This window comes from Capra hircus, chromosome 20 (assembly GCF_001704415.2).
Source record: "Capra hircus breed San Clemente chromosome 20, ASM170441v1, whole genome shotgun sequence".
NCBI lineage: Eukaryota > Metazoa > Chordata > Mammalia > Artiodactyla > Bovidae > Capra > Capra hircus.
In genome coordinates this window covers 14756832-14781668 of record NC_030827.1, presented here as the reverse complement: position 1 = coordinate 14781668, position 24837 = coordinate 14756832, and the positions used below count along the sequence as shown (strand labels likewise).

The following is a 24837-nucleotide window of genomic DNA, read 5'->3' as shown; positions in this document are numbered from 1 at the left end:
GATTCTCAACCACTGGACCATAAGGAAGTCCCTTGCCCTTGATATTTAAATTGGTAGGTTTTAATGTCTTACACATACTTCTGAAAAAAGAAGGGGTCCTATTCAACAGCCCTCACGGTAGTTCAGCGCCTCTTGATCCGCCCTCTACCCCGCTCCCCCAGCCCTGCTCTGTTGGCCCGGAGCCCATCTGCCCTGTACCTGGGCAAACAGAGTCACACCTTTGGCCGCATCTGTCCGGATGGCAAACCGGTCCCACACCTCCCGGCTTCCTTCAGGGGCAATCTCTAGCTGGCATGGAGCGGGGTGGGCTCCATGAATTGAAGGAAAGTGGAGATAAGTGAGCAGGCAGACGAAGCGAGAGGGAGAAAGTGTACAGGGCAGGAGATCGGCAGCTAAGAGAGCCGCTCAGTAGCGGGAGGGAGAAGCGCGAGTGAAGCGACCAGACACCATGTGGACAGAGGGAGGCGAGCGAGCAGAAGAGGCGCGCGACGGCTGACCGCCCAGGCAGTCAGCTCCGGATCGCAGGAGGTGAGCCCGGCCGGAGGGGTCTGCGGGCCGGGCCGGGTGGGACGTGTGCAGCCCAGGCAGATCGGGGGGCTTCGTGAGCCCCCGGCCCGCAGCCGCCCGCGATGAGCGAGGCCAGTCGGGTGTGCTCCGGCTACTACAGCCTCAACCACAGCTTCGTGGAGCCCTTCCAGTGCCCCCGGCGCGGCGAAGGGGCCACCCTCCTCTACTGCTGCGGCTTCGCCGACCTCAAGTACTGCTGCAGCGAGCCGGGCAGCTACTTCCCCTACAAGCACAGCTACATGTGGAGCCTCAGGTGGGCAGGGCCGGGGGCTTGCGGCCAGGGCTCTGGGGAGGCTACCAGCCGTGCCACGCCGGGAGGAGGGAGGGCGCCCGCGTCCTCGAGACACGCTCGGATCCCTCGGATCCCTCCGCGGGGTGGGGGAGCCCCCAGGGCGGGTGAGGGCCCTGCAGGGAACCGGTTTGTGGCCACCGTCGTCCGGGTGAAGGTCGCGCTGTGGTTCTAGAGTTGTGAATCCGCCCGGGGACCAGAGCGAGGCGCGCGCGGGAGGAGCGCAGGCGACTCGCCCTGGGAGCAACCGAGCGGACTGCTCTGCTCTGCTCTCTCCCTCGCCCGGGGACCAGTCCCAAGTCCGCGGCTCTGCGGGGCACAGACAGACTCACAGATAACTTGAGGAGGTTTTCATTCTCCTTTTGATTGGAGTATTTGGTGCATTTGAATCGAAAGGGGCTCTTTTGAGACTAATTTTAAGGCGTTAACCAAGGATCTGAGTATTTTAAGCCTCTTTGTGGCTGAGAAGGAATTTGCTGTATCCTTTAAAAAAAAAAAAAGTATGTGTGAGTATGTATTTGGGCGCGCACAGGCGACAGGGCTTTATAATTTGCCCTTTCAGTTGATCTCACACTAACTCCGAACAGAACCGGAGATTCACAGAGAGGCAGAGTTTCAGTTGCAATGATTACACACCGAAGAACCTTTGCAGGACACCCCCTTTCTCAACATCTGAGCCCTTTGGCCATTGCTAGAAAACGACGGGACTTTCAAAGGTGGTGTCTTTCTGGCCTCTCTTCCCCATGATGGGAATTTTATAATAATTATTAATTTATTCAATTGGTATTCACACAGATACTTTCACTGTGAAGGGCTTTCCCTCCCCTCAACTCCAAAGGATTGAAAACTTAGACCTTCATTCTTACACTGTGCCTGGAGAAGGAACATGGTCCTGGGGTTATAGGAAAGAACTGCCACACCACCAGAAATTGTTTCTGACAAATTAGCTAATGTCTGGGAGAGAGAAAGAGGCTGACTCTGCTAAGGACGAGGAAGAGTTCTTTTTCTCCCAGTGTCCTAGCATGGTCCAGAACTTAGCACGCATGCCAAGACCATAGCAAATGACTTCAAATGTTACTTCTTAGAGCAGTAAAGTCATTTTTTAAAAAATGCATTGCAAGCTTCTAAAAAAATCTCAAAAGGAATACCTACTTACCAAGTCCAACTACAAAGTAGTGTTGTGCCCTAATAGGCAAAATCTCAGAAAATAATGACAGCTTATCCTTACTACTTGGGGAAGAAATCTGTATTGCACTGGGATATTATCTGGCCTTTTGGAAAATGACATAGTAACCCAGCTCTGAGTCCTTGGAGGTGTTAATAAGGGTGGCAGCACCTCTGAGAAGAGACTGTCAACTCTTCAGTCAGACTCAATTGGAAAAGTGCCTGGGATTTTCAGATCCCTGAATAGTTCAAGAGTGACAAGCAGCAGAGGATAGAAAACCTTGCAAAGGTTTATGAAGGCATAAAAGAATTATTAGCTTGCTGGGGTCTTCATTCAGCACTGACAATGCAGCTCAGTTGCTGGGAAATGTAAAAATCATTTCAACTGATGGCATCAGTTGGCAATGTAATCCTGGAGTCTTTAGTTATTAAGCTCTGAGAACACAGTGGGGAGGTAAACATTTAGAGCTTCGGTTCCCTTGTATTCTTTGCTCTCTCCCCTAATTTAAAACAGTCCAACTGTGAAAAATTTTCCCTAATGTCACTAGCATCTGTTCTGAGATTCTGCAACTGCTGCAGAAAGTTTCAGGTGTGTACCTCCAGGTAAATGAAGTTGTCGAGTCGGAGAATTCGTTAATGTGACAGCAGCTACAGACCTTTTCTCGGGGATTGAAAAGCAAACTGCCCTGTGGTGCTGGGAGGGAAAGATAATTCTCCCTTTTCTCTGCCCCACTCTCATCCCTTCTCCTCTTATAAATAAATCCCTAAGCTCTAAGGGTTTCCCTTTGGAAACCTTCAGGACCTAGGAAAATAACACGTGTTGCACAAGGCTACACTCGAGTTCAGTAAGTTATTTATTGAAATGAATATTTTAGGAGATTCCCAGAGCTGCATCTGTATCTGGAGTTTTGCATGCATAAAGCAACATTTCTAGAAAGTGGAACTGTGGCACTGACACAGTTTGTTAGGATTATGAAGAATATCTCTTTATAACAGAAAGAAGTGCCATGTTGTTTTTATTTTTCCTTCAAATCATGTGACCTGGTTTTTAAAGTGTGTTATTAATGCATGTAAAGCCCATACTATGTCACTGAATTCAATTAAGTTGATGATTTTACTTTTAATTGACTAAGTCACTTTTTCACTTTGAAGATGTTTTTAATAACTGGGTTCTTGTTTCAGAAATCTTTCCAGATGTCTGGCCTCCTAGCTGCCTTGTGAAGCAAATAATTAAGCGGCTTATGTTCCCATATGTCTGTATAGAGTCCTAACCCTTCCTGACACATAGAATTTACAAAAGTCAGCTTTGGTACAAACAAGCATGAAAGAGTAGTTGCCAGAAGCAGGGAATCTACCCCTTGAAACAGAGGGCACCAAGTGAGGGCAAATTCCAATTTAAATGTCTAACTATATGCTGACTCTGCCTCTCATTGATGGCTCAGACAGTAAAGCATCTGCCTGCAGTGTGGAAGACCAGGGTTTGATCCCTGGTTCAGGAAGATCCCCTGGAGAAGGAAATGGCAACCCACTCCAGTACTCTTGCCTGGAAAATCCCATGGACAGAGGAGCCTGGTAGGTTACAGTACATGCAGTCACAAAGAGTCAGACACGACTGAGTGACTTCACTTTCTATACTGACTCTAACCAGAAAATTACCTAGTCTACACTTGTGTGCAGGGCTAAGGGAACTGGCTGATTAGCAATAAACGAGCACAAAAATTTTTTGAAGTCTGACTTCATGTCTTTGACTCAGAAGGCAAACAACCTCTAAATGGCAAAGAGACTTTATCTGCTAACATCAAGCGTAAGTGGGATGAATTTAGCCCTTCATTTTCGATTCTGTTCTTCCTCTCAAAGCAATGACATACCTAGTGTCCCTGGTCAAATTCTCCCTTCCTTCCCTGTTGGAACAAGTCAAACTTTTTACTGCCCTAATCTCTGGGAAATAGCAGAAGCTTAAAGGCAAGCCAGGAAGATAATGAAGAAAAAGATCACTAGTTTTCAATGACTATTCCAATGATTGTTACTTTTCAGTGATGATTACTTTTCAGTGACTACAAACAGATCAATCATCAGTCATTTATCATTTACTTCCATTTATGAAACATTAACTGCAAGCTAAGTACTCTATTAAACATTTTTAAGTGTGCAGATCACACAGTCAACAGAAGTATCTGCTCTTGAGCAGTTAAAATCTAATTTTATATCTTTACACACCCCCACACACATAGGGCTCATGAAAGTACATGTACATGTGTTTATATATTAGTCTTGAAAGACAACTTTCTTTTTTTCCAAGCTTCTTTTCCCATTTGAAAATATTAAGTTCACTGGTTTGTGAAAACTGTGTTATTTCTCAAATGATTAGCCTTATACATAACTGTATCAGGCGGAATGATTATAAACTGAGTGCTGAGCAAATATCAGATGTGCAATGCATTTTTAGAGAAAAGTACAAAGAAGCCATTGGTGTTATGTTCTTTTAGAAAGGAAAACTTTAGATTGAACATGAACTTTATATAAATTCCATAAATATTACTTTCCTTTAATTACACTTTCTTCTTCTCTTTTGTAATAGCTATGGTTTTGTATATTAATACATGATAACTCCCATACACATCTCCAAAATAAAAGTTCTATACTTCTGGCAAGCATCTGTTTCAGTATTTTTGCAGAGGTAGATCCCTAGTGTCTCAGATGGTAAGGAATCCACCTGCAGTGCAGGAAATCTCTGGGTCAGGAAGATCCCCTGGAGAAGGGAATGGCTATCCGCTCCAGTATTCTTGCCTGGGAAATGTCATGGACAGAAGAGCCTGGAAGGCTACAGTCCAAGGGGTCACAGTCAGACAAGACTGAGCTACTAAACATATACAGATTTTTTCCATTCATCTTTTATTAGTGAACCTAATCTTTCCCCTAAAATACATTAATAATAGAGGTTTATTGGATTGAGATGGTCTTGAACCATTCCTAGAGAATTGTGTCACCTTTTACCTGTAATATGAATTCATGTGGTATTCTATAATAATATTAACATACAAATGTATAGAGAAGTACAGTAAGAATTTGATGGTAGAAAAAGGTGAGCTGTAGATCTCAATAATATGCTGTTTATAGTAAAATATAATTTGGTTATGAATGACTGAAACAAGAACTAACAATATTTAAACCTTTAGTTTATGTACAAACGAGTTTGTGTGACAGTCACAATGTTTTTTTCTGTTTTCCTCAGCATTGGTGCCCTGATCGGATTGGGAATTGCTGCCCTTGTTTTACTTGCCTTTGTCATCAGCGTCTGTGTTCTTTGCTACTTATTTCTGTATACAAAGCCTCAAAGATTAGACACTGGCCTTAAACTTCAACACCTAGAGGCTGTTTCCACTCAAGAAGGTAATCAGTAGCCATTATTTGCAACCAATTACCTGTACTCTATTCAAAGTAATAACCTGCGCCTGGGTGGCAGAGTATACACTTAAAAATGAATGCTTTTTGAAATTTCAGTTTAGTATGTGTCTTTATAAAAATTTATGTTGAATTAGGTCTTAATAGGAGAAGGCAATGGCACCCCACTCCAGTACTCTTGCCTAGAAAATCCCATGGATAGAGGAGCCTGAAAGGCTGCAGTCCATGGGGTCGCTGAGGGTCAGACACAAATGAGCGACTTCACTTTCACTTTTCACTTTCATGCATTGGAGAAGGAAATGGCAACCCACTCCAGTGTGGTTGCCTGGAGAATCCCAGGGACGGGGGAGCCTGGTGGGCTGCTGTCTCTGGGACTGCACAGAGTCGGACACAATTGAAGAAACTTAGCAGCAGCAGCAGCAGCAGCAGCAGCAGCAGGAGGTCTTAATGATTAAACACCTTTGAAAGATTGTGCTCAAGGAAAAAATAGTGGCAGGATGTAAATGTTCTCATGAAAAATAACACATTGATCTAATAAATCCACTTTAATTTATTTAGGTGTCCCTCAGTTATAAAGGTTGTATCCTCTTGAAATTTTTAATTTTGTTTTTTGATGGAGCCAAAGAAGTCAAATAAACAGAGGAACAAAATATCTGATAATTAATCATCAGTGTTGCATTGCTCTAAACTGATTAGTCAGTGGTCAGTTAGGCATTAGCTGTGTGCCCACCGTGTGCAGAATTCAGAGGCATATAAAAGAAATTAAAAAATAAATAAAAGACAGTCTTTGTTCTTGAATAGATCACAAACTAGTTAAGCCCTATGTGTATGTGTGGGTATATTTGTGTATGTAGTGCAACCATAAATTAGAAATGTTAAAACGTAAGGTTTTTGGAACTGAGTCTCATTGTTATCTTAATTATAAAGTGCAATACACACTAATCACTATTATTATGAAACAATCAGAAAGAACTCGTAAAATCTTTGTGAATACAAATTTCTATTAGTGTATCTTAAAAGTCAGTTCAGTCAGTTCAGTCGTTCAGTTGTGTCCGACTCTTTGCGACCCCATGGATTGTAGCATGCCAGGCCTCCCTGTCCATTACCAACTCCCAGAGCTTGCTTAAACTTATGTCCATTGACTCTGTGATGCCATTCAACCATCTCATCCTCTGTCGACCCCTTCTTCTCCTGCCTTCAATCTTTCCCAGCATAAGGGTCTTTTCAAATGAGTCACCTCATCAGGTGGCCAAAGTATTGGAGCTTCAGCTTCAGCATCAGTCCTTCCAGTGAATATTCAGGACTGATTTCCTTTAGGATGGACTGGTCGGATCTCCTTGCAGCCCAAGGGACTCTCAAGAGTCTACTCCAACAATACAACATTACTTTGTTGGCAAAGTAATGTCTCTGCTTTTTAACATGCTGTCTAGGTTGGTCATAGCTTTTCTTCCAAGAGCAAGCGTCTTCTAATTTCATGGCTGCAGTCACCATCTGCAGTGATTCTGGAGCCCCAAAAATAATCTGTCACTGTTTCCATTTTTTCCCATCTATTTATCATGAAGTGATGGGACTGGATGTCATGATCTTAGTTTTTTGAATGTTGAGTTTTAAGCCAGCTTTTTTACTCTCCTCTTTCACTTTCATCAAGAGGCTCTTTAGTTCTTCTCTTTCTGCCATAAAGGTGGTATCATCTGTGTATCTGAGGTTATTAATATTTCTCCTGGCAATCTTGATTCCAGCTTGCACTTCATCCAGCCCAGCATTTTGCATGATATACTTTGCATATAAGTTAAATAGGATGACACTATACAACCTTGACGTACTCCTTTCCCAATTTGGAACCAGTCTGTTGTTCCATGTCTGGTTCTAACTGTTGCTTCTTAACCCGCATACAGATCTCTCAGGAGGCAGGTAAGGTGGTCTGGTATTCCCATCTCTGGTATTCCATTTTAAAAGTGGTGATCATGAATTTCATTTTGATATACATACTGAATATATTTAGCAAAAATTTAGACTATATATTATACATATATATATATTTAGAACAAGACACAGGTGGTTACTAACTTCTATTTGAAAAGAAAGTGAAAAGCTCTCTTCAAAATAATTTAGAAATTTCCTTCCCATATGTCCCACTTTAGCTGAATCCAGAAACTTATGTTTATGGAGTACATACTCTTTGACCTTCTCAAACACACCAGCACTGCATGACTGCATTAGCTCTAGTTTTCTTCTCTGTAGAGATCTCAAAGGGTGCCCTGTGTCACAAAGCAAGAAGCCAAGATCCATTTGGAGTTCTTTTTCTGAAGCACTGTTTAGAGATTACATGGCCGAATTGACAGGTTGTTAGCTGAATTTAGTCCAATGGCTTAGACTCCGTTTCTCCACAGGCAGCATGAAGCAGTGGACTAGTGATTATCAAATAGTAAAATCAATTTTTGTCTCAATTGCTTAGGCAATTTATAGTCCTTACATTTTCTTGTGTGTAAGAATCACCTGCTGCTGCTGCTGCTAAGTCACTTCAGTTGTGTCCAACTCTGTGCGATCCCAGAGACGGCAGCCCACCAGGCTCCCCCGTCCCTGAGATTCTCCAGGCAAGAACACTGGAGTGGGTTGCCATTTCCTTCTCCAGTGCATGAAAGTGAAAAGGGAAAGTGAAGATGCTCAGTCGTGTCCAACTCTTAGCAACCCCACTGACTGCAGCCCACCAGGCTCCTCCACCCATGGGATTTTCTAGGCAAGAGTACTGGAGTGGGGTGCCATTGCCTTTTCCGAAGAATCACTAAGGGATCTTGTTAAAACCAGAGATTTCAGACTCTGCATTTCAAAACAAATTGCTCCTCTTCCTGCCCTGATCTTTCTCTCCTGCTATCTATTCTCCACAGAGAAACCAGAGGGAGCCTGAGCCAGGCTACATCACTACTCTGGTCAAAATCCTAATTGCTTCCCATCTTTTGATAGAAGGGAATGGAGCCCTATATTATGGACCCTAACTGTGAAGTATGGGGGCTTGCCCTTCCCACCTTTATTTCTTGCACCTTATGTCCAGCCTCCTTGGCATCTTTGCTGTTCCTTGAAAATCCTGCATCAGGGCCTTGGCACATGCCATCTCTGTACCCTGGAATGCTTTTCCCTCACTTTCACTTTCTTTAAATCTTTACTCAGTGACCTTTCCCCATCACTAAATCTGCATCTTTAACTTCAACATATCATGCCCCCTTCCTGCTTTATTTTTCTCCTAAGCACTTACCACTAATTTACTATGTATTTTACCTATCCATTGTCCAGTTTTTCTCTATTCCAACTAGAAAGTTCCAGGAAAGTAAGACTTTTTATCTTGCTTGCTCATTATGTGTCCCTAGTGCCAGAATGGGCTTTCCAAGTGGCACAGTGGTAAAGAATCCACCTGCCAGTGCAGAAGACACAGGAGACACCAGTTTGATCCCTGGGTCGGGAAGATCCCCTAGAGAAGGAAATGGCAATGCCCTCCAGTATTCAAGCCCCCAAAATTCCATGGACAGAGGAGCCTAGTGGGCTACAGTCCATGGGGTCACAAAGAATTGGACACGACTGAGTGAGCACACAGTGCCTAGAACACGTAACAGATGAACTAAGGAAGCAGCACTGCACTTCTGTTGTAGGCGAGCAAAGGAGCACTTTTACGGTCACCATTCTAGTCATCAAACATTCACTGAGTGCCTCCTCTATACAATGCATTGTGCTAAATAAAAATTGATTGTTTTTTCCTGATCTATCTCAGGGAGTACTCCAAAATTTTATTCAAGCTGGCTCTGAGAGCCCAGAGACAGAAATAGTTGGCTTGTTGATCCTTCTTGTAGTCTTATGCCTCTTCAGCTAAGGAGATCCATTACTGTACTTCTTATATAGTAAGTTGAGGCTACTTGCTTGCCATGAACTATCCCACTCCACTCCTCTGAAAAAGTTTATCAAGTCAGCAAATCAATACACTTTTCCCCAAGTGATTACTCTTGGTAAGGCAAAATTTTATACAACCACTGCCTTCTGCTGCTTTTAAATTAGATGATCGTGGGCCCATTGGTTGATATTAACCAAGTAAGACATAGTGGAGAGTCAATAGCAAAATAGGTAATTCAAATGTTACTGGAATAAGAAGGGAAAGCAGTTTATATTTGAAAGTAACTCTTCAAAGTTATAATTAAAAACCATTGCTGTACCTGTTGTTAAATATGCATGCTTCATTCCAATGATTCTCCCACCTAGGGATAGATGCCAGTGTTCCAGCATGAGAAAATAAGACTTTATTCCGTTTAAGGAATGCCTTTAAAGGTTAGGAACATAATATTATGTTTGTGTAATAATCAAGCAAGTAAAACTATCTTGGAGAAAAATTGATTTCACCAGTTACCACTCCTTTCTTTTTAAAATTTTTTAAAAATTAAAAAAAAAATTTTTTTGGCCAGGCAGCATGTGGGATCTTAGTTCCCCAACTGGAAGTGTGGAGTCTTAACCACTAGACCACCAGGGAAGTCCCTACCACTCCTTTCAAAACCATCTGTTCTTAAGACTCAACCTCCCATTATTTGAATTTTTTTTTAATGTTTTAATTTTGTGATGGGCTATAGCTGATTGGGCTTCCCTGGTATTTCAGCTGGTAAAGATCCACCTGCAATGCAGGAGACTCCAGTTTGATTCCTGGGTTCGGCAGATCCCCTGGAGAAGGGATAGGCTACCCACTCCCGTATTCTTGGGCTTCCCTGATGGCTCAGATGGTAAAGAACTCGCCTGCAGTGTGGGAGGCCTGGGTTTGATCCCTGGGTTCGGAAGATCCCCTGGAGGAGGGCATGGCAACCCACTCCAGTATTCTTGCCTGGAGAATCTCCATGGACAGAGGAGCCTGGCGGTCTATAGTCCATGGAGTTGTAAAGAGTCAGATGGGACTAAGCATAGCACAACCAAGCTGATGGACTAACAATGTTGTGACAGTTTCAGGTGAACAGCAAAGGGACTCAGCCATACATATACATGTATCCATTCTCCCCCAGCCTTCCCTCACATCCAGGCTGTTCCGTAACCTGAGCAGAGCTCCCTTTGCTACACAGCAGGTTCTTGTTGGTTATCCATTTTAAATATTGCAGGGTCATGTCGATCCCAAACTCCCTGTCCTTTCCTCACATCCTTCCCCACTCCCCACTGTTGGCAACCGGAAGTTTCTTCTCTAAGTCTGGAAGTCTCTTTCTCTTTTGTAAGTTCATTTGTATCATTTCTTTTTAGATTCCACATATAACCCCCCATTATTTTAATTTTTAGAATTGAGATGTTTGGCAGTTTGAATGGCCTAAAGGGAAACATGTTTTTGTGCACATACTAAAGCTGACTTAAGGCACTGAACTTTTTTTTTGTTTCTATAAATGGCTGTAGTGTTACAGAATAAACAGGCCCAAAATGGAGTCCCTTGTGCTAAACCCATCAGCAAACCAAAACTCTATACCTAACTGCAGTTGCAGTCTCTCCCAGGAGAGAAATTTTAAACCTATCAGTCTGGAATTTCCTGATCAATACTAGTGAGGTAAACTGCAGGACAGGGTGATATTACCAGAAGAAAATCTTTTGCTTATGATTTCCTTATCCTATCCCCCTTTTCCTACAAAATCCTTCATTGCCTGCATCATCTCAGAGCCCCCTTCTACTTGCTAGGTGGGATGCTCCCAATCCATGAATTGCTGGATAAAGCCAACTAGGTTTTCATATTCACTCAGCTGAATTTTGTTTTATAACAATAGTCCAAGTCTAAAATAGTCTAATCTTGGACTATTTTGCCAAGATTTTCTTTCAGGTATGTTTATCCTCTTGGGGTTCATTATTTTTAATGTATACAATGGAAGGCTTTATACATTTTGAATTGATCCTGAAAATAGCAGGTACTGGTACTGACTACATGTAGAGTTTAATTTGGCTACCTCCAGGCTCACTTAGTACAGAAGTACTACTGCTAAGCAATTGATTGGGCTTTAAATTGTGTCCCATAATCATTTTCTTTCTTTCTAACTTTTGTGTTTTGAGTTACACCTGTATCAAATGCTAATGTTTAAAAGAATACCACGGTTTGTAAATTGTACTGTATAGGACAAAGAGTTCTGGGCAAAGGTTGACTGTGGGAAGGACATCTTTCTGAGTAGACACTCCTGGGATGAGGGCTCATGGCATAAATTGTGGAAGAATTAATGGTTAACAGGGGAGTAATTAAAGGGATGATTGTATTAGATTCTTGCTTCTCAAACTTTTCCATTGGAGAATTCCTAAAGGTAGATAAGAAAGAATGGTACCACCAAAATTCCAAGGTTTTCTTCGAAAGGCTTGCTTTATGAGCTTTAAATTATTTGAAGATGCCCATTATACTTTTTAAAATATGGTAATTTTTGATTGCAAATATAATGACTTGTTTTATCTAACAACAGCATCATATCCTTTCCACTTATGAGTAAAACTGATGCTCTTGGAAGATAAAATATATTCATCCTGTGGCTTTGAGTATCCATTGACACTCCAGGGTTGTGGAGTGTGGTGGAGAATTGAGGAGAGGGTCCTTAGAAGCAGAGTTTTTGATGAAAATGAGAAGAGCAGAGAATAGAGCTGCTTAATACAAATAAAATAATATTGTTGTATAGGAATAATAGACAACTCCAATTACCTATTATTTGATGGTCTCTTTTGCAAAGGCAGGCAATATAAATGGAAAATGGTAAACAAATCAGCAGTAAGGCACAGGTTGTCTAGGAAAGAAACAGAAATTATATCTAGAAAACTGGGAAAGCAAAGCAAATTTGACAATCACATATGCAATTATTTGTTCTGCCTGTGAGCAAAGTAGGATTTGGACCAGCTCAAAATGGTTTGCTATATTTCTTCTTAGAAGGCATCCTTACGTGCCCAGAAAAAAAAAATCCTTTCTCTTAATGCACTTTCTTATTAGGAAAATTAAAAAATATAGAAAAACTAGTAACTTCATCCATGATCACACCACACAGAGGTAACAGATATTAACAGTGGTGAATATCCTTCACGGATTTTTTTTTCCTATGTATCTATAGATACATGTATATATAACAAAATGGGGAAAAATGAATCCTATAACATGGGTGTTTTTCCACTGAACAATATTGACATCAGTGTTTTCCAAATAAACACTTTTAATGATTCCATTTTATTACTGTGATGGAGTGCTATGCATTTTTATTCTTTTATTTTGACATAGTTCACACTTCCAGAAAAGTTGCAAGAAAAGTATAGAAAAGGCAGTATGCCTTTTCTCAGCTTTACTAATTGTTAATACTTTGCCTCATTTCCTTCAAAATTGACTTTCTTTTTATGTATATTTTCTGAACCATTTGAAAATAATTTGCAGAATATTTCAGTATGTGTTTCTTAGGAACAAGAATTTTTTTCTTATGTAATCACAGTATATTTATCAAAGTCAGGAAATGTAACAGTTATACAGTAATATTATCTAATCTGTAGTTCATATTCAAATTTTGCCAATATCCTTAAGTAGCTATTTTTTTCTTATCTAGGATCTAGTCCAGAGTTACATCTTATAATTAGTTATCATATTTCCTTAATCATTTTTTTCTTTGTCTTTGAAACGTTTTGCCATTACCAAGTAATTTGTTGGGAGGTATGAGAATATCCTGTTTCTCCTTCAACTATCACCCATCGTTCTTGACTAAACGTTTTCATTCAAAATACAAGATAATTTCCAAATTATTATTATGATAGCTATAATATAGTGATTTTCTAGCCTCATCATTTCTTCTGTGTTTATTAGTTGTTATTCTACTACAAGGAAGAGCTTTCCCTTTTCCACCTACTAGTTTCCATCTACTAGTTTGTTAATATCAGTATGGACTCAAATCTTTATTCTAAAATACTCTATTACTATCATTGTTTATTTTGATTCATAAATTATCCCAGATTCGGCTTGTGGGAGCCCCTTTAAATTGAGTCCTGTATCCTTTTGAAATACGTACATCACTTTTTGAGCATTTTTTTTTTAATGTCACAAAATGTTCTCAAGCCTCCTGTACTTTTTCTTTTTCCTGTGCCAGCCCTGAAGTCTGCTATTTCTCCAACAAGTCTGATTCATTTTGTTTGGGAATGGTGTTTAGTGGCTCAGAGGGTTAAGTGTCTGCCTGCAATGCAGGAGACCTGGGCTCGATCCCTGGGTCCAATCCCTGGGTCAGGAAGATCCCCTGGAGAAAGGAAACAGCAACCCATTCCAGTACTCTTGCCTGGAAATTCCCATGGACAGAGAAGCCTGCTAGACTACAGTCCATGGGATTGCAGAGTTGGACACGACTGAGTGACTTCACCCTTCACCCTTAGAAACTAAAGTCTGAGTATATAATACTTTATTACTGACTTGGAACTAGCTTCCATTTTTTTTTCCTACTAATATGCACTGAACACTGAAGTATTTTCCTAGCATAAATCCCTAGGAGTGGAATTGCTGAACAAAGATTTGGTACACATAAAAGGCTTTGGATACAAGTTGCCAGCTGTCCTCTAGAGAAGCACTCTTTCACGAATATTTTTATTTCAAAAGATATATATCTTACTAATTTCACTGAGGGAAACCATATAGTGTTCTTAAACTTATCTAATTAGGAGTGAAGGCATAAATTTTAATGTCATTTTTTGGTGATATATTGTTGCTCATATTCTTATACACATTTTTCTAGGGGGTTGTTCAGTTTTCTTTGCTTTATAGGAACTTCCCATACAGTAACTAAAATTTTTTTTACACATAATGTATTTTTTATAGTTGTTGCCTTTTTAATTTTATGTGTGACAATTTTTCAACTGTATGTTTCTCCTTTTGTGATTTCTCCCTTTAGTTTCTTTTTAAAAAATTAATTAATATATTTTTGGTTGCACTGGGTCTTCGTTGCTGCTGGTAGGCTTTCTCTAGTTGCAGCGAGCGGGGGCTACTCTTTGCCGCAGCGCACGGGCTTCTCACTGCGGTGCTTCTGTTGTGGAGCACAGGCTCTAGGTTCGTGGGCTTCAATAGTTGCAGCATGCGGGCTCAGTAGTTGTGGCCCACGGGCTTAGTTGCTCTGTGGCATGTCAGATCTTCTCGGACCAGGGACAGAACCCGTGTCTCCTGAATTGGCAGGCAGACTCTTATCCAATGCACCACCAGGGAAGTCGTTTCCCTTTAGTTTCATACTCAGGAAGTTCTTGTGTGCTTAGCGGCGCAGTCGTGTCCGAATCTCGCGACCCTAGGGACTGCAGCCTGCCAGGCTCTTCTGTCCATGGGGATTTTCCATGTAAGAACACCGGAGTGGGTTGCCATTTCCTACTCCAGGAGGAAGTTCTTCCCTCACTCTAAGATATAAAGATATTCACCTATATTTTCTTCTAATACATTTCTTTAATAATCCTGGAATTAAATTTTTGTGTAAAGTGTGAAGTAGGGATTTGCCTTTATTTTACAAATAATGAGCCAGTTGTCCAAATATTCATCGGGAGATCTATCTTTTTCTCTTGTTAATTTAAAATGTCCCTTTGCCATAAACTAAATTATTATATATACTGGGATCTGTTTTTAGATGTTCTGTTCTGTTAAACTTATTAGTCTGTTTATTCTTAAGCCAGTAATATACTTTAAAAATTATTGTAGCTATATGGTTTAATATCTGATTAGGCATGACTTTCTCTTCTTTCCCATTATGATTTTTCAAAATTTCCTGGCTACTTTTGTAGTGTTCAGTATTCCAAATAAACCTCTGAATCACACTGACAGGTTTTTAAAAATTAAGTGGTATGTTGACGGGCTATACTAAATTTATAGCTAACTTTGCAAGCTATTTTTCTTTTTTTTTTCTTTTTTTAATTTTTTATTTTTTTTTAAATTTTAAAATCTTTAATTCTTACATGCGTTCCCAAACATGAACCCCCCTCCCACCTCCCTCCCCATAACATCTCTCTGGGTCATCCCCATGCACCAGCTCCAAGCATGCTGTATCCTGCATCAGACATAGACTGGCGATTCAATTCTTACATGATAGTATACATGTTAGAATGTCATTCTCCCAAATCATCCCACCCTCTCCCTCTCCCTCTGAGTCCAAAAGTCCATTATACACATCTGTGTCTCTTTCCCTGTCTTGCATACAGGGTCGTCATTGCCATCTTCCTAAATTCCATATATATGTGTTAGTATACTGTATTGGTGTTTTTCTTTCTGGCTTACTTCACTCTGTATAATTGGCTCCAGTTTCATCCATCTCATCAGAACTGATTCAAATGAATTCTTTTTAACGGCTGAGTAATACTCCATTGTGTATATGTACCACAGCTTTCTTATCCATTCATCTGCTGATGGACATCTAGGTTGTTTCCATGTCCTAGCTATTATAAACAGTGCTGCGATGAACATTGGGGTACATGTGTCTCTTTCAATTCTGGTTTCCTCGGTGTGTATGCCCAGCAGTGGGATTGCTGGGTCATAGGCAGTTCTGTTTGCAATTTTTTAAGAAATCTCCACACTGTTCTCCATAGTGGCTGTACTAGTTTGCATTCCCACCAACAGTGTAGGAGGGTTCCCTTTTCTCCACACCCTCTCCAGCATTTATTGCTTGCAGATTTTTGGATCGCAGCCATTCTGACTGGTGTGAAGTGGTACCTCATTGTGGTTTTGATTTGCATTTCTCTAATAATGAGTGATGTTGAGCATCTTTTCATGTGTTTGTTAGCCATCCGTATGTCTTCTTTGGAGAAATGTCTATTTAGTTCTTTGGCCCATTTTTTGATTGGGTCGTTTATTTTTCTGGAATTGAGCTGCAGAAGTTGTTTGTATATTTTTGAGATTAGTTGTTTGTCAGTTGCTTCATTTGCTATTATTTTCTCCCATTCAGAAGGCTGTCTTTTCACTTTGCTTATATTTTCCTTTGTTGTGCAGAAGCTTTTAATTTTAACTAGATCCCATTTGTTTATTTTTGCTTTTATTTCCAGAATTCTGGCAGGTGGATCATAGAGGATCCTGCTGTGATTTATGTCTGAGAGTGTTTTGCCTATATTCTCCTCTAGGAGTTTTATAGTTTCTGGTCTTACATTTAGATCTTTAATCCATTTTGAGTTTATTTTTGTGTGGGGTGTTAGAAAGTGATCTAGTTTCATTCTTTTACAAGTGGTTGACCAGTTTTCCCAGCACCACTTGTTAAAGAGATTGTCTTTACTCCATTGTATATTCTTGCCTCCTTTGTCAAAGATAAGGTGTCCATATGTGTGTGGATTTATCTCTGGGCTTTCTATTTTGTTCCATTGATCTAATATGTCTGTCTTTGTGCCAGTACCATACTGTCTTGATGACTGTGGCTTTGTAGTAGAGCCTGAAGTCAGGCAAGTTGATTCCTCCAGTTCCATTCTTCTTTCTCAAGATTGCTTTGGCTATTCGAGGTTTTTTGTATTTCCATACAAATCTTGAAATTATTTGTTCTAGTTCTGTGAAAAATGTGGCTGGTAGCTTGATAGGGATTGCATTGAATTTGTAAATTGCTTTGGGTAATATACTCATTTTCACTATATTGATTCTTCCGATCCATGAACATGGTATATTTCTCCATCTATTAGTGTCCTCTTTGATTTCTTTCATCAGTGTTTTATAGTTTTCTATATATAGGTCTTTAGTTTCTAAAAATATGGAACGCTTCACGAATTTGCGTGTCATCCTTGCGCAGGGGCCATGCTAATCTTCTCTGTATCGTTCCAATTTTAGTATATGTGCTGCCGAAGCGAGCACTGCAAGCTATTTTTCTTAGTAGCCTTAATACCACTTCAACCAAATTCTGCTCGGAACACTTACTAATTATGATGCCAAATTATTTTTAAATGCTATTCTTTGTTTCAAAGAGATTTTAAGAACTCACTGTGACCTCAGTAAAAGATGAGGTAATTTGAACTCAATGGCAGAAAAGGACACTTGTGTCTCCTGAAGGGGCCTTTCTACTGAAAGTGATGAACCTGGAATTTCCTGCAACTCTTTTTGCTCCTAGAATGTAGAAAATCAAATTGCTCAGTAGAGTTACTGCTACTTTTAGCAGCTGTGAGTCCTCCTCAGGGAGCCAGGTTAGGCAATGCTGGCTGATACTGGAACCAATTAGCAAAACAGAAGCCAAAGATTTAAAATATCAGCTAAATTCTTTTGTGAGCTATGCCAGTCACCTATGGTTGAAAGAATCCAACAATGCAGAAAAGAAAAAAAAAAAGTCCAATTGTGGAAAAAAATAGGGTAGGAAAAACATTTCTGGAGAGAACTGAGTTCATTCACTGTTGTTAGAGCATGTCTAAGATTTTTTTCACAATGAATTGTTAACTGTATTTTCATGAGATACATATGTGTCCTCCAGAGGAGGACAGAAGAGCATTGAAGAAGGGAGAGGTCAATAGATCACGAGGCAGATTTTGCTCACGTCACCATTTTTCTCAGATCCAGTTCTGTGGTTCTGTGTATTGTATTAAATTTAAAGGGAAAAATGTCCCCTCATAAATAAAAAACACCTTTAGGGTGCAAACTTAAGATTGCTTGTTTCCACTAGAAGAAAATGCAAGATGGGTCAGGTGGGAGAGATTTCTACTAAACAATAAGGTGAGTCAGCTGATTTGTCACTGAGGCTGCTATAGGGCAGCAGATTGGTAATGCAGAAGCTGGGAGGTCACAGACAGAGTGGCAGAAAAGCCTAATTACAGTCCTGCCACATAGCCTGAAGATAAAAACCTGCAGTGGGGCCCAGCATTCTTTTGATATTTTGAAATGGCAGGCAAAAGCAGAGTTCACAGAAAAGTTTCAGGATAAATGGACCTCTGTGGTTCTGAAAATGAATGTAAAATTTAACTATTGCAGAAAAAAAAAAAAAGTTGGCCTAGTTTGTGATGAGGATAAGCAGAAAGATTTTGATGAATTTGATTTAAATGGTGAATTTGGTTTGCTTGATGAACTGAATTTAAATTTTGGCAAAGGCCAAAGCTTTAATTTAAATGATGGGCTGAGAGGCGTAGGACTAAAGGAAGGTTGAGATTTAGGGATGTTGACCAGACTGAAGAAAAGAATAAAAATGGGACATGAGCAGCAGAAAGGACAACTAGTGTCAACCCAGGAGAGCACAGGGATGTTGGATCTTTGTAGTCTGCACTCAGGTAAAGAAAAGAAGAAATGAAATAAGAAAAATCCTTTATGTGTAACAAATCCCTTGAGAGCCCAATGGTATTACAGATTTCTTATTTAAAATTTAATCCATGTTGTGACCTTGTGACAGAAGAGGCAGCTGGTTTTATCTCTTTGTTGGCTAAAAAGTAGTTTCTGTTTATTAAAGGAAAACTACGAAAAGGTGAAAAGGAAAACTAGGAAAAATAAGACTTTTTCTCGTCTCTCTTTTAAAATCATTCCAAAGGGATGCAGTTAGCTGGACTCTGATATCACTACAAGCACAGCCCCACTTAACTGCAGTTGCTTTTTCCATAATATGCCCAATTACTCTAATTTACCAGAGGGATATACATTGAAAGCACCTTTGACTTTTAGAAGATGCAGGTTTGATCCCTGGGTCAGAAAGATCCCCTGGAGGAAGAAATGGCAACCCACTCCAGTATTCTTGCCTGGGAAATCCCATGGACAGAGGAGACTGGCAGGCTTCAGTCCATAGCATTGCGGAGTCAGACATGATTGAAGCAACTTAGCACACACACACACAAGCTGCAGGAAGAGAGGGAACACCAGAGTGTTGACTTCCTAATCAAAGTTCTTGCTTCAAATGATGTCAGTATGGTGTTTATATCAAATCTTTTCTTATTTTCTCATGTAGCAAATCAGTTTGGCTAGTGGCACTGCCTTGCCTTAAGGAGCCAGTCTAAGAAGTGATTTTTGTACCTGCACTAGTTAAAAGGATCCAGTAGCCCAGGACATAATGAACCAGGGCTGGGGAACAGGGGGTTTTATAAGTCCTAGAAGAAGGAAAATCTATAATGCTGGAATGTGCTTTGCAAGCCTTTAAATCTCAAGAGGACAGTAGACAGGTTAGATAAATTCTTTCAGTTGTTTCCAGAAAAACGCATAATGGAAACAAGCTGACAGCTCTGGAGATGGCTTAAGAGAGAACCCCAGACTAAGGGATTCCTAGAGAGAAGCTCAAATTAAGGAATTAACTTTCTGAGTTTAATCCTCATAAAAAGCAGAAAACCCTTTTATGTGACAAGGTTGAAAAACCATCTTGAATGTCTCACTAGAATATTAGGAATTTAACTGTGGAAAAAGCTTAGGAAACATGAAGGATTTGAATTAACCAACATTACAGTCTTCAGACTTTCAGGACTTTGACTAAAAGGTTAAAATTTTAGATGTTTAAAGAAACTCTGGAGAGGGAAGGGGAGTAAGAGGCACAAACTATTATGTATATGTAAGTGACAAGGACATATTGTATAGCATAGGGAATATAGCTAATATTTATAACTTTAAATGGAGTATAATCTGTAAAAATATTGAATCACTATGTTGCATGCCTAAAACTAACATGATATAAATCAACCATACTTCAACAAGGAAGAGGGGCTTCCCTGGTGGTTCAAAGGTAAAGAATCCACCTTGAATCCACCTGCCAATGCAGGAGACGTGGGTTTGATCCCTGGTCCGGGAGGATCCCTCATGCCATGGAGCAGCTAAGCCCCTGTGTCACAGCTACTGAGCCGGTGCTCTAGAGCCTGGGAGCCGCAACCACTGAGCCCATGTGCCGCAACTGCTGAAGCTCGCACTCCTTAGAGCCCATGCTCTGCAACGAGGGGTCACTGCAATGAGAAGCCCACATAACTCAACTAGAGAGCAGCCCCCACTCTCCGCAACTAAAGAAAAGCCTGCTAAGCAACGAAGACCCAGCACAGCCAAAAATAATAGAGAAAAGAAATGCTTATATCAGATACAAATTCTGCCCAGATAATATGGAACTAACTTATATTTTAAATCCTTGGTCTTTTTAAACTTTACCTACTGTGATACTGTAGAGTACAAATGATGCTAAACCAATAAAAATAAACCTACATTTTATTTTCCAAATGTATATAAAGCAAATAGTTTCAAGGGTGTATATATATGTGTGTGTGTGTGTACACATATGTATATAAACTTAGGTAATGGGATCTACATATATACATATATTTAACATACATACACACCCTGGAGAGAGAGATATATATCCCATTACTTAAGTTTTTAGCAGTTACATTTGAATCTCAAATATCCTTTATGGTCTACCTTGCAAATAACAGTCAAGAATCTATCAGGTCATCAAATTTTCATGCCAGCTTCCCCAACTACATTTATCTTAAACAATTTTGCTTGCTGATTGGGCAAAGAGCTACTTGCCAGGCTAGAAAATGTTGTGATTACAACAATTATCTTTGTGTTTAAAAATCAAATTATATAGTCGAAACATTATGATCGGATGTTTAGAGATAGAAGATTAATTTATTTAACACCAAAGAGTTCAGAAGTAATGAAATAAAGTCCCTCTGTTGTAGGCCCCACATTTTAAACTTACGATACTTTCAATGTTAGCTCAGCGAATGCCGCATGTTTTAGGCATATGAGTAAGATCTGAGAGCTGGAGATTATCTTTCAAAACTTACCAATAACATTGCCCCTTAACAGCCCACAGTGGAGGATGTCCTCATTGACTCCAGAGAGCAGTCTATGTATAAATTACTTAGAAATAGGCAAAGCCAGGCAGTATGAACCCACTTAAAGATGAGGCTCAGATTTAACTAAAGAGGGAAAGTGAAAAAGTCATATAAGAAGACAGACTAGATGGCAAACAGTAGAGAAAAGCTACTTCTAATAGTGAAATCTCTTGACTAGTGAGTCTCCCTTCCCCTTTAGGTAGTTTTGGAGCAGACTTTCTAAAATTTAAAGGATAAGTAAGAGTTATTCAAGCAAAGAAGAGAGTTAGGGACACCGGGCAGCTGGAAGCATGCAAAGGCTTGGGGCAGAGAGAGCAAGCAAGCAAGCAGGGCAAGTCTGGGAGCCTGTCAGTCAGTATTTCTGAATGTCTGAAATGCCAAATACGAGGAAGGGAATGGGGCCAGCTGAGCCAGCAGAGGGAAGCAGGGCTGATCCTCTGTCTAAACAAGAAATTCAGATTTGATCCTAAAGGATTTTAAGTAGGGAGACGCTGTTATGAGGAAATGCTATATGAGCAGTAACTATTATTGTATTGCTTGATAGTATCGCACCTTTTCTCACTTAATGTTGTATTCAATATAACAGAACATTCAATATAATTAAAAATTTCTAGAAATCACTTTTTTTCAAATTAAATGACTGCATCATACTTCACTACTATTGTTAAGGTACTTACATTTTTTGGTATTGAAAATAATCAGTGAGTATCTTTATATATAAATTTTAGAGCTCCTCTCTCATGGATTCCTTGGGAACTTCACATTAAAATCACAAGGTATGAACACTTGAGACTTAAAAAATAAATGTACCAGTTTACATTCCCATTGGGCTGTCCCATTAGCCCAGCTTCCTAGGGCTCAGCAGGACATCCCCCACTACGGGTTGATTTCATAGACCAGCACTCAAAGGGGCAATATTATTTCTAAGTCTTGAAAAATGATGTCTCACTATAGCTAGCAGATATTGCCCACTGACCTGAAACATGCATGGCATTATTCTCTGGGCTAATATTAAAAGTATCTTAAGTTTAAAATGTGGGGTCTTGAGTGGTACCATATATGGTTTTATTACTTTTCTTCTGAAATTTTGTGATGGAAATATAATTACTAATATAGTAAATATAGATTACTTACTCTTAGCCAAGAAAGATTACTTTTAATCTGCTCCTAATTGAGACATGAAAAATGGTATTATAATGTTTTTAATTTACACATCTTTCTGACTAGTGGAGATGCAGAATATCTTTTGTCCATCTCTTTACCAACTAAGAGGTGTTAACATCTTACGTATGGATGTGTAAGTCCCTGTTACATTTGACATGAATTATTTGTTCTAAACGTTTCTTCCCAGTTGACTTCCAGCCTTGTCTTGTGCAATCTACAACTTTAAAACTTTTTACTATGTCACACTTTCACTCAACAAACTGACTGAACACTAGCTACATGCAAGGCAATTTTCCTGCATCATCAATGAATAAAATAGCGATCTCTGGCATGTGGTGCTTGTATTTTAGACAGAGGAGACAGATAATAAATGATAAAATAAAAAGGTAAATTATATAGTATATTAGAAGATCAGTACTATGGGAAAAATAGTAGAGAGCAGAAGGAATTGGGGATGGGATGGAGGGAATGTAGGTTGTAATTTTAAATACAGTGTTTAGGTCCGATTGAAAAGGTGACTTTTGAGCAAGAATTTAAAATTAAGAGTTACCATACAGATAATCAGAGGGAAGAGCACACCAGAGTGAACAGCCCGTGCAAAGGTCTAGTGGCTAGAACATGCATGAAAGTCTGATCAAAGAGGTGAGAGTGAGAGAATGAGAGGACAAGGTAGAAAAAGATGAAGTCAGGGATATTAGTGTGTGTGTGTGTGTGTGTGTGTGTGTATGAGAACATGAAGGCCATTATAAAGACTTGGGTGAGATGAAGGTTCTGAGTAGAGGATGTGCTTTATGTTTCAAACGATTACTCTGAGTGCTGTGCTCAAAACAGAACAGTGGTAGTAGTGAAGGTGGTCTGATTCAGGATGTATTTTAAAAGTATAGTCAACAGGATGTCAGGTGAATTGGTGGTGGGGCTGAGAGAACAGGAGCAAGGCTGACTGAGGTTTTAGTCCTGAGCAACTAAACACATGGAGTTGCCACCGACTGAGAAGATGAAGACTTTAAGAAGCTTTTTTTCCTGGGAATGATCCAAATATCAGTTTTGGACTAAGTTGGAGATGTCTATTAGATACCCAAGTGGAGATGGCAACTAGGCTGTTGAGTCTAGAGTTCAGGGGAGGTGTGGATTAGAGATATGTATCTGGGAATGATCAGCAGAGATAGTGTTAAAAACTGTGGGGCAGTTGAGACTAATAAGGGAGTGAGACAGAGACAGGAACCAATGGCTGGAGCCCACAGGCCCTCCTCCAGCCCAGGATGCCTGGGAGAGGAAAAGGGGCCAACAAGGGATATCAGGAAGGAGCAATGGTGACACGGAGTGAGTCGAGGAATGGTGGCATCTAGGAAGCCAAGGAAAGACCATGCCACTTATGGGTCATACAAATGTGGCTTGTGAAGTGGGCTGTGGGTTTAGCAACAGGGGGTCGGTGAATAGCACCATCTGTGACTTCTTGCACTGCTTTCACATATTTGTAAATTTAAAAAATATATTTCAATTTGTATATATTGGTGAAATATATTACATATTATTTTCACACTTAATTTTTCTAACATCATCCACTGATTATAATAACCCATTTATTCACTATGAGCTTGTTAGTCTAACTTCTGATGAGCAAAGATCCATATTTCTCCACCCGTGAGCATTCTGGACTCATTTACATAAACTGAGTGAATGGGATTGTGGAACAAACATGCACTTTTTAAATGTTACATCTAAATTGATTATAACGGCAAAGCCTTGAGATTGTTGTAAATTATGACTGACTTTAGCTTTGTTCACTTCATGCATAGGGACAGTCACACTTTTACTAAGCAACCCAGAAACTGTTACCTTCTGATCAAAAGTGTACTTTCCTCCATGGAAGTGTAGGAAAGAAAGCAAGCATGGAAACGAAATCCTTACTTTTGTTACTGAAAATTTCCCTTATTTGATCTTCAGGAGAAAATGCTCAAGAACAACTCTGCAATGATTCATACACAGTGCTTAGACGACATCTTACTTCCAATATTCTAAGAAGTTTATTTTTTAAGGACAAATTTTAAAGTAAAATTTGATGTCATAATTTCAAATAATTATTTCATTTTGTTTTGTGTATTTATTTGCAGGCAACTCAAATAGAAAAAGCAAAGCCCCCCGTTCAAATGCAGCATCAAATTCAACAAATGAAACGTTCTATGAGGCTGATGATATAATTCAAGAAAAAACAATGGATACGACACAAATCAACACTGCGTATTGTTAAAAATCCTGTGTTGTAAAAGCTCACTGGAGAGATGGAACAAAAAAATAAAGAGTGCACTTCAAATACAGTTTGTAATAATACTTTTCAAAACTTTGCCACACACAAAGCCAGACACAGTTGCAGTTTTGATCATTCAGTTAATTTATTAAATATCCACTAGGTTTCTGATAGACTGCCATGTGAGTAAGTTTACTTTTATTTGCTAATTAATGTGTTTCTACATTACATGAAATTATGCTAACATTTCAGGAGAAATTATAGAATTTATCAGTAACACAGATTAGCACACCTATGTCAGTGA

The 24837-nt window shown here is 39.8% G+C and overlaps 1 protein-coding gene across 1 annotated transcript; it reads left to right on the top strand.

Annotated features, from left to right (window-relative positions):
- FAM159B (family with sequence similarity 159 member B) lies at positions 210-24599 on the top strand. Its single transcript, XM_018065641.1, has 3 exons — positions 210-820; positions 5253-5410; positions 24400-24599. The coding sequence occupies exons 1-3, from the start codon at positions 630-632 to the stop codon at positions 24534-24536; spliced, it is 486 nt and encodes a 161-aa protein (XP_017921130.1). The 5' UTR covers positions 210-629; the 3' UTR covers positions 24537-24599.